This window comes from Theropithecus gelada, chromosome 14 (assembly GCF_003255815.1).
Source record: "Theropithecus gelada isolate Dixy chromosome 14, Tgel_1.0, whole genome shotgun sequence".
NCBI classification, from domain to species: domain Eukaryota; kingdom Metazoa; phylum Chordata; class Mammalia; order Primates; family Cercopithecidae; genus Theropithecus; species Theropithecus gelada.
In genome coordinates this window covers 7,200,682-7,210,684 of record NC_037682.1, presented here as the reverse complement: position 1 = coordinate 7,210,684, position 10,003 = coordinate 7,200,682, and the positions used below count along the sequence as shown (strand labels likewise).

Genomic DNA, 10,003 nt, shown 5'->3' with positions numbered 1-10,003 from the left:
CTGTGTGTGTGTTGGGAGCAACCATGGAAAAGGCTGGTGGCTGGGAGCAGGGGACGCTGACATGGAACTGCCTGCGACTTTTGGCTGGTTTGTTTCCCCTCCCTCAAGTCCTCCTTCCAGGCCCCAGGGACTCAGCAGGATTTTTAAGGACAACGCCGTCCGCAGCTCCCCACCTGTCTGACTGGCTGGTTCCTCTGTCTCCCCTGTGCTCTCTCACTGCTCTCGTGGGCCTGGGCGTTCCTGGACTTTCACATGGGGCCTGCACCCTGGGCCGTCTCTGGCGGGGTGCCACTGGGGCTTTCTCCTTCAGAGACAGGAGGTGTGGCTGGGTCCTCAGGGGTCCCTGGGGTGGGATGTGAGGATGGGGGTGGGGAGGCTTCATCACAGGGACTGGGCACACTGGCAGCGGCTTCAGGGGTCTGGACCTTAGTGTCTGACTGTGGCTGGGCCGTGAGGTTCAGCTGTGGCTGGGCCACAGAATCAGACTGTGGCTGGGCCATGGGGTTCAGCTGTGGCTGGGCTGTGGGATCTGATCGTGGCTGGAGTATGGGGTTCACCTGAGGCTGGGCCACAGGATCCATCTGTGGCTGGGCCTCTGCCATCGGCTCTGGCAGAGTTGGACCCTGAGAATCCAGCTGGGTCTGTGGCTCAGCTGGCGTGAAGCTGCCCGGCCGCTCCTCGCAGAGAGCTGCCGCGAAGGACGAAAGCACAGAACGCAGCAGGGCCCGGAGGTCGGCACTGGCCATGAGGCAGAGGAAGGGGCTGAGGCAGCTGTTGAGCAGGATCAGGTAGTCGGAGTAGACCAGGGCTTCCCAGAGCAGGTAGCCGGAGTATATGTCCCACAGGAAGGCCAGGTAGAGCAGCTGGGCCAGCTGGTAGGGCAGCCTCAGGACCACGTAGGCCGACAGAATGGTCCTGGCCACACGGGCGAAGCCCCGGCAGGCTGCGGGCTGTTGTTGGCGGCGGCAGGTGCGACAGGCTGTGGCCTGGGTGAGCACATGGCAGACGAGCAGCAGGAGGAAAGGCAGGAAGCCCCCCAGGACCTCCAGCATCCGCAGCGACAGCTCCTCGCTGTCCCAGAAGTCCAGGCAGATGACCAGGTCGTACCACCAGACGGCGGCCTCAGGGAAGACCAGCCAGGGCACGCTGAAGAGTGTGGCCAGCACCCAGACCCCGGCGCAGACCCAGAGGGGCAGGCGGGCTGGGCGGTGCCCAGGGTACCAATGTGGGCACAGCGCCAGCAGGCAGCGGTCCAGGCTGAGGGCAGCCAGCAGGAAGAGGCCGGAGGAGTAGGACACGCCCCACAGGAAGTAGTAGAAGCGGCAGGCGGCTGTCCCCAGTGGCCAGTGCCCCCCATGCTGGATCTCCAGGATCTGGAAGGCCGCTGCTGCCAGGAACAAGAAGTCAGAGAGGGCCAGACTGAGCAGGAGCAGCGCCAGACGCGTGCCCGCTCCATGCCGGGCCTGGGAGCCAGCCAGCCACGCCATCAGCCCATTGGCTGGCAGCCCAAGGAGCAGCAGGGCCACCAGGAAGACCGTGTCCCAGCCACCCTGGGGGTAGGAGTCTTCATCATCAAGCTCCGTGCGGGGCCCGTGGCCGGTGGCACCCAGGTTGGCTTCCATAGTAGTGTGCATTTGGGGTCCCTGGAGTCCTGCTGGACACGGAGTGGGTGCCTGGTGAATCAGTGATGGTGTGAATGACTGAGTATGGGAGAGACGGTGCTGTGTGTCTCCAGGCAAGTCGCCATCCCTCCCTGCGCCATTGTCATCGCCTTGTGGATAGTTATCCTCTGCCACGGACTTGAAGTGGGTGACCTCATGGAGTCCTCATACAGTCTACTTTACAGGCGAAGAGAGGAAAGTTCAGAGAATCAGTGAAGGTAGGAAGGGAGGTGCCAGGGCTCAACCCAGACTTTTCTTTCTTTTTTTTTTTTTTGAGAGACAGGGCCTTGCTCTATTGCCCAGGATAGAGTGTAGTGGCACAGTCCCTGCAGTCTCCACCTCCTGGGCTCCAGCGACCCTCCCATCTCAGCCTCCCTAGTAGCTGGGACTACAGGTGTGCACCCACTACTCTTAAAATTTTTAGTAGAGACACAGTCTCACTATGTTGCCCAGGCTGGTCTTGAACTTGTGAGCTCAAGTGATCCTCCTACCTTGGCCTCCTAAAGTGTTGAGATTACAGGCGTGAGCCACTGTGTCCAGCCAGACTTAATCTTCTGCCATGTGGAATCCCACTGAGTCCGGGTAGACTAACCTGGAGGCTTTCAAACATTGTTAATGGTATGGAATTTTGTCTTCAAGTAAAGTATTCTAAGGCTGGGCATGGTGGCTCACACCTGTAATCCCAGCACTTTGGGAGGATCACCTGAGGTCGGGAGTTCAAGACCAGCCTGACCAACATGGACAAACCCCATCTCTACTAAAAATACAAAATTGGCTGGCCGTGGTGGCACATGCCTGTAATCCCAGCTACTCAGGAGAATCGCTTGAACCTGGGAGGCAGAGGTTGCGGTGAGCCAAGATCGTGCCATCGTACTCCAGCCTGAGCAACAAAAGCAAAACTCCGTCTCAAATAAAAAAAAGATTCTAGTGGAACTCCTGTATGAAGTAAAAGGGGGTGCTCAAATTAAAGGAGGGAACAGTACCCCCTACCCCCCTAGGGTTCCAGGGAACACAGTTTGAAGACCATTTGGTCTGCTCATCACAAGGCCCCTTTATACCTACTCTCCTGGGCTTCGAGTGTTTAGGATTACAAGAAGTGAGGGCTCTGGTTCCCATGGGCCTAGGGAACCCAAAGGTAGGGAGTCTGGGGCAGTGGGAACCCCCTCCCCTCCAGCGAGTATCACTCATGGGCTCAGGATGAGGTCTGAGTCTCAGGACCCTGGCAGCCTGGGGCCAGGAGGGCCATCCTAGGAGCCCCTGGTGCCTCTCCAGCATCTTCCACCCCACCGTGACCCTCTCCTGCTTCCCACCGCTCAGGCAGGTGGTGACCCCTGTTTGTCTCCTGGAGCTGCTAAACGGAGAAGGGGAGGGGCTCTGCAGTGGGATGGTGGTGGGACGGTGAGGGTGAGGGGAATTGGGGGGCACCCAGACCTGGGATCCAAGAGGCCTGCAGCCCCACCCCGCCCTCCCCCACTGGCAGAGGGGATGGAGTTTCCTTTTGATGGCAACGAGAGCCCAGGTGGTGGTGCAGTCTGAGGAGGGAACAGATGCCCTGAAGGGCTGGCCCTGTCCATGGCCCATGGCTCCAGCCACTTGGCCTTTAGTTTGGTGCCCTCCATACTCCCAGGGTTCCTCCTCAGGCCGACCCCCTCTGCTGTCTCCATTCCCTACTGGATCAGAGCCCTGGGCACCCCCAGCCTGGGGCCCTGACCAGTGAGGGCTGGCTTACCTGGGAGACACAGGCCGATGGGTGGAAGGAGCAGGGCGTGCCTGCCTGCCCAGCGCTCCAGCTGTCCCCCCGGCCCTCACCGGGGCCTGCTGTGTGGCGCCTGGCGGCGCTAAGGCGGGTGGGCAGGAAACCCAAGCTGAGAGGACATCAATCATTCATGGGGCTGCTTGCCGGGAAACCCTAACCCTGGCCCAGTAGGGCCAAGTGACCAGCCAGACCCCCTCCCCCAGCCCTGATGGACCTGGACAGTCAGACCCTCCTCCTCAGGGCTTCTCCAGCCCAGGGCAGACTCTAAGACTCCAAGGTCCACCTCCTCCCACATCACCCGCCGTGCTCCTCAATACGGCATTCGAGGCATCTGTGATCTGGTCTCTTTCTCCATTTCACATGCCCTCTGCTCTGGCCAGGATGTCACCCATCGGGGGCCCCAGTGGGCCACTCGCTCATCCTTTCCCACCTCCCAACTGTTGTCCACATGCCTCCTCCCGCCTGAGGTGCCTTTCCTGGTCCTCTCTGCCTAACGAAGGCCTCCGCCCATGTCACAACCGGGCTGAGTCTTCCGCACCCCAGCATTATTCCCCATGTTTTATAGATGGGGAAACTGAGGCTGGGAGGGGAATTTGCTGGATCCCCCAGCTAGTAAGTGGCAGATCTGGCATCTGAGGCTCATGGCAGCCACCACGTCTTGGTGCCCCTTGCTTCTGACCAAGGACAGTTCTCTGGACCCATCTGGCTCTGCCCTGGCCAGTCCTGAGGCAGAGGACTGGGATTAGGGCTGAGGCTGCCTGCCTCACTTACCCTAATCCCCCTCAGAGCCCGATCCTAGGCTCTCACCTCTAAGAGTGGGGGTGCATAAGCAGCTTTATGGGTCCTGAAAGTCAAGGGTGCCCAGGGGTGATTTGTCTCTGAGCCCTGTTATCCCTCCCCCATGGCCACAGAGCAGGCAAGGGGGCAGCATGGCCCAGACCCGGCCACTGGCCCTCAGAAGCCCCCTGCAGGGGTTGTGACTCCCAAGAGTGATGCAGAGGAGCCCCCGCTGACCAGGAAGAGGAGCAAGAAGGAGAGGGGGCTCCGAGGGTCTCGAAAGCGCACTGGCAGCTCTGGGGAGCAGTCAGGCCCCGAGGCCCCGGGGAGCAGCAATAACCCTCCGAGGACTGGAGAGGGCCCAGTGGGGGCACCCCCTGCATCCCCTGGGCCGGCCTCTTCTCGCCAGTCCCACCGACATCGTCCTGACTCCCGGCATGACGCTGCTCAGAGGACATATGGGCCCCTGCTCAATCGAGTCTTCGGGAAGGTTAGGTGGGACCTGGGTTGGGCTGGGGGTCCTGGGGATGGGGCTGGAGACACACCCCTTGGGCTCAGCCCACCCTGCCCCTGGGAGGCCCTCTGCCTGTTCTGCCCCAGACTAAGCCTGGGCTGTGGGGCAGGGTTGCTGCGGTTTGGGGTAGGGTGGGTCTCAGGCCAGCGTGTGCGGTGGGCAGAGCCAGCATTCACACCAGGGCTCTGTGGGAGCTCCAGGCCCCAGGAGCACAAAAGGGAGCTTGCTCCTTCTGGGTCCCACAAGGCTTCAGCGTCCTTCTTCTACCCTGACGGGGCTGGGCCCTGCCCAGACCAACATGAGCAGGGGATGGAGGAGGAAGGATGACAGAGCCGTGGCTGGCCCTGGGGACATCCTGGACTCTCCCTCTGCAGGACCGTGAGCTGGGCCCCGAGGAGCTAGACGGTGAGTGGCTCTTGCGGCTGGCAGGGGTGGGAGCTGTCCCTGAGTCTGGCTGCCTGGGCCTGACCTCCCTCCCCCACAGAACTTCAGGCCGCCTTTGAGGAGTTTGACACTGACCGTGACGGCTACATCAGCCACCGGGAACTGGGTGACTGCATGCGGACCCTGGGCTACATGCCCACCGAGATGGAGCTCCTGGAGGTCTCGCAGCACATCAAGATGCGCAGTCAGTGTGGGAGCCTGCCCGCCTGGGCAGGCTGCATGGTTCAGGGGGTTACGAGGGGCTGGCAGGAGGTGGCCCTTGGGAGTCCATTGGGGTGCTGGTGGGAGTGAGGGAGTGTGGCGGTGTCCAGGCGGGGGCACCGGGTTCAAGCTCCTGCCTGTCTGTGTGGGAAGGCAGGCCAGCAAGTCAGTCTGGAGACCCAGGAGAGCCCCTTGGGGCTCAGGTTCAGGACCCTGGCTCGGGATGTCTGTTGCCATGGCCGCTGTACACATTTGCTCCTTCCACCCAAGCCCTTCCTGCCTCGCTGACCCAGAAGCCCCTGACTCAGTGATAGAGTGCTTTCCACTGGTATTAGTCACCTGGCACCCTTTCCTTCTCTCTCTCTGTGACCCTGCCTCAGCCCTGTGCCCTGGTGGCAGCTGCCTGAATCGGGGTTCCCTGATGCGAGAGGACCCCAGCCACGCCTTGCGACTCAGTGTCTGATGGCAGGCACTGTGTGGTTCCCCTTCGCTGGTCTGTCCTCAGACAAATCTCATATTCACTTCATTCCAGGACTCCGGCATTTTTTCCGTATAATTTCCAAAATGGGGATGTGATTTACAATTGAGGTGGACATTTACTGTCATGCTTCTTTTCTGTCCCCAAAGCAGTTGTGTGACCATGAGTGCTTTGTGTGACTGATGGCATCTTAGAACTGAGGCACAGACCGCATACGTGTGTTCAGAAGTGGCATTTATTGCCGCCCACTGGGCTCCAGTACTTCATGGCCATGAGCTTGAACCCCATGGAGTAGGCTCCTCGCCCCACTCCTAGGATGAGGGAGGGTCAGTAAGTCAGCCAGTGCCACGCACATCAGCAGCAGGGCCAAGATTTGCACCGGGCACTATCTGGCTCCAAAGCCTAGTCTCTTCCTTGCACACTTGGGTTCTTTGCTAAGAGCAGAAGCAGCCCTGGCACCCCAGCAGCCAAGGACAGGGGTTCCGGCCTCCTATCTGCTGCAAGCGTGGACAGGGGTTTCTTCCTAGGTGCAGAGCCTGGGGGTGGGGCCTGTGGGATGTCCCTCCTTTGACTTCAGCCCTTATGCCCTCACCATTGTGACACTCTTCCTGGGTCCGCAGTGGGTGGCCGTGTGGACTTTGAGGAGTTTGTAGAACTGATAGGCCCAAAGCTGAGGGAGGAGACGGCGCATATGCTGGGGGTGCGAGAGCTGCGCATCGCCTTCCGAGAGGTGCGGAGTGTGGTGAGGTGGGCAGAGGGGGGCAGGGCTGGGTGGCATCCTTGCTGGCCTCTCACTCAGGTCTCAGCCTTGGGAAGGCCCAGAGCCCTGCAGGAGATGGGACTGGGGCCCAGGGATGGGTCAGAGAGGGTTCAGCTCACTCTCAGCTAGGGGATCCATCCAGGAGGACTTCCTGGAGCAGGAGGCAAACCACCTTGGTGTGGGAAGATGGGGAAGGTGTGCATGGGCAGAGATGGTGGGTGGGGGAGCATCTAGGTACAGACAGTGGTAAGAGTGGAACTGGCTGGCCGGGTGCGGTGGCTCAAGCCTTAATCCCAACACTTTGGGAGGCCAACATGGGCAGATCACCTGAGGTCAGGAGTTCAAGGTCAGCCTGGCTAACATGGCGAAACCCCATCTCTCTTAAAAATACAAAAATTAGGCCGGGCGCGGTGGCTCAAGCCTGTAATCCCAGCACTTTGGGAGGCCGAGACGGGCGGATCACGAGGTCAGGAGATCAAGACCATCCTGGCTAACACGGTGAAACCCCGTCTCTACTAAAAAATACAAAAATCTAGCCGGGCGAGGTGGCAGGCGCCTGTAGTCCCAGCTACTCGGGAGGCTGAGGCAGGAGAATGGCGTAACCCTGGGAGGCGGAGCTTGCAGTGAGCTGAGATCCGGCCACTGCACTCCAGCCTGGGCGACAGAGCGAGACTCCGCCTCAAAAACAAAACAAAACAAAACAAAACAAAAATTAGCCGGGGGTTGTGGTGGGCACCGGTAATCCCAGCTACTCAGGAGGCTGAGGCAGGAGAATCACTTGAACCCTGGAGGCAGAGGTTGCAGTAAGCCGAGATCGTGTCACTGCACTCCAGCCTGGTGACAGAGCAAGACTCCATCTCAGAATAAATAAATAAATAAAATTAAAAAAATAGATAAAATAAAAAATAGAAGAGTGGAGCTGGCTGCAGGCTGCGGCAGCTTTGGGTGGGAGGGGCTGAGCCTTGCCGGGACCTTAGTTTGACAGGGACAGGGATGGACGAATTACGGTAGCGGAGCTGCGGGAGGCCGTACCGGCTCTGCTCGGGGAGCCGCTGGCGGGTCCTGAGCTGGACGAGATGCTCCGAGAAGTGGACCTCAATGGGGATGGCACCGTAGACTTTGACGGTGAGTCTCCTTCCCAGAAAACCCTCCCGTCCTGCCAGGGCCCAGGCTGAGCCCAGCACCTCCTGGGATCCCTGCTGGGACTGGCCCAAGCCCTGCCCTTCTCTCCCGCAGAGTTTGTGATGATGCTTTCCCGCCACTGAGGCTCCAGGAGGGAACATCTGTTGCCCCTGTGGCCCCAGACACCGGCCGGACGCAGACTACAGCCCTCCCGCAGGAGCCTCCAGGATGGAGACGGAGGAGACCCAGCAGCCCCCAGACTTCTTCTATCCCTGAAAACACCTGGCCTCGAGGTCTGCTTGTTATGTTACCCATCCTCATCCTTACCTCCCCCTACTCAAGCTGCCTGGAGAAGACCTGCCCTCAGCTGTCCACCGTTCCTCAGTGTGAGCAAGATTTGGGTCTCTCCAGACCCCTGGGAGGTAGGGAGTTCCCTGGCACTGGTGGCATTCACTGGGGACGCCCCAGTGGCATGATGAATGGAGAGGATGGCTGGACCCCTCCCACTACTTATATTTATAGGTTTTTTTTTATTGAATGAACTTGAGCCGGGTGCGGTGGCTCACACCTGTAATCCCAGCTGTTAGTGGGGCAGAAGCGGGAGGACAGCTTGAGTCCAGGAGTTTGAGACCTGCCTGTGCAATATATTGAGACCCCCATTCTCCACAAAAAGGAAAAATAAAAGACAAAAAACAAACAAACAGGCCGGGTGCGGTGGCTCACGCCCGTAATCTCAGCACTTTGGGAGGCCGAGACGGGCGGATCACGAGGTCAGGAGATCAAGACCATCCTGGCTAACACGGTGAAACCCCGTCTCTACTAAAAACACAAAAATTAGCCGGGTGCGGTGGCGGGCACCTTAGTCCCAGCTACACGGGAGGCTGAGGCAGGAGAATGGCGTGAACCCGGGAGGCAGAGCTTGCAGTGAGTAGAGATCGCGCCACTGCACTCCAGCCTGGGTGACAGAGTGAGACTCCGTCTCAGAAAAAACAAACAAACAAAAAAAAACCCCAAAAAAAACACCCAAGCGTAAAAAAAGCGAGCTTGAAAGAAAGAAAGGGATGGCTCCATGTATCAAAGACAAAGAAATCGAAGCTGGGGTTGCAGGAGTGAGCTGACCCTGAGGGGTTTCAGATCCGCCTAGAGGCTTGGGCGCCTGGACTCCTACACCCATGAGTGACAAAAGAACCGTAAGAGTGTGGGGAGCAAGAAACAAACCCCCTGGATACATTCCAGGGTCTCCAAAGGCTAAGATATTAATCTGTCTGCAATGACCAGTTGGAGAAAGTGGCAAGGAACAGATGTTCAGGGCCGGGAGTGGAAACAGCTACCCTAAAGAGCCTGGAACTCCAGGGCCTGCCCTTCAAGCACGAGTGTGGTCTCTCTCCAGGGTGTGAAAAGCTGAAAAAAACTGGAAAAAAATCCTGCTGCTCCCAAAGGGGAACTTGTGATAAAAACTACAGATTATCGGGCCAGGAGTGGTGGCTTACGCCTATAATCCTAGCACTTTGGGAGGCTGGGGCGGGTGAATCACCTGAGGTCAGGAGTTCGAGGCCAGCCTGGCCAACATGGTGAAACCCCATCTCTACTAAAAATACAAAAATTAACCGGTCGAGGTAGCATACACCCGTAATCCCAGCTACTCAGAGGCTGAGGCAGGAGAATCGCTTGAGCCTGGGAGGTGGAGCTGCAGTGAGTTGAGATCACGCCACTGCACCCCAGCCTGAGCAACAGATCGAGACTCCATCTCAAAAACAAAACAAAACAAAACAAAAAAAACCCTACAGATTATAAAAGTAAAGAAACCACCATGAAGGAGACGAGGCAGAGACAAAAACAAGAGGACTGGCATATCAGTGTACATAATACAACCGCCTAAGAGACCACAAGATACATGCAAATAAAAGAGGGCTAAAAGGAGAAGAGAGATTAACATGCAGTAACAGAATAGCATCAACAGAGAACCGGAAGATTTAAAAAGTAACCCAACAGGCCAGGTGTGTGGCTCATGCCTGGAATCCCAGCACTTTGGGAGGCCAAGGTGGGCGGGTTGCTTGAGCTCAGGAGTTCGAGACCAGCCTGGGCAACATGGTGAAACCCTGTCTCTACTAAAACTACAAAAATTAGATGGGCGTGGTTGTGCTTGCATCTGTGGTCCCAACTATTCTGCAGGCTGAGGTGAGAAGATCGCTTGAGCCCAGGAGGCAGAGGTTGCAGTGAGCGGAGATCACACCACTGCACTCCAGCATGGGTAACACACTGAGAATCTGTCTTTAAAAAAAAAAAAAAA

At 58.3% G+C, this 10,003-nt stretch overlaps 2 protein-coding genes across 3 annotated transcripts; one reads left to right on the top strand and one right to left on the bottom strand.

Moving 5' to 3' along the window:
- Positions 1-243: 243 nt before the first annotated feature.
- On the bottom strand, positions 244-2,493 carry GPR152 (G protein-coupled receptor 152). Its single transcript, XM_025357634.1, has one exon. It carries the CDS (start codon positions 1,632-1,634, stop codon positions 249-251), a length of 1,386 nt encoding a protein of 461 aa, XP_025213419.1. The 5' UTR covers positions 1,635-2,493; the 3' UTR covers positions 244-248.
- Positions 1,325-8,406, top strand: CABP4 (calcium binding protein 4). 2 transcript variants are annotated; one of them, XM_025357648.1, is made up of 7 exons: positions 1,325-1,556; positions 4,604-4,684; positions 5,001-5,113; positions 5,193-5,336; positions 6,452-6,561; positions 7,569-7,716; positions 7,828-8,406. In XM_025357648.1, exons 3-7 carry the CDS (start codon positions 5,032-5,034, stop codon positions 7,854-7,856), a joined length of 513 nt encoding a protein of 170 aa, XP_025213433.1. In that variant the 5' UTR covers positions 1,325-1,556; positions 4,604-4,684; positions 5,001-5,031; the 3' UTR covers positions 7,857-8,406. The 2 variants fall into 2 exon arrangements, with proteins under 2 accessions (XP_025213433.1, XP_025213432.1); XM_025357647.1 differs by lacking the exon at positions 1,325-1,556 and having other exon boundaries at positions 4,242-4,684; positions 5,083-5,113.
- Positions 8,407-10,003: the final 1,597 nt, after the last annotated feature.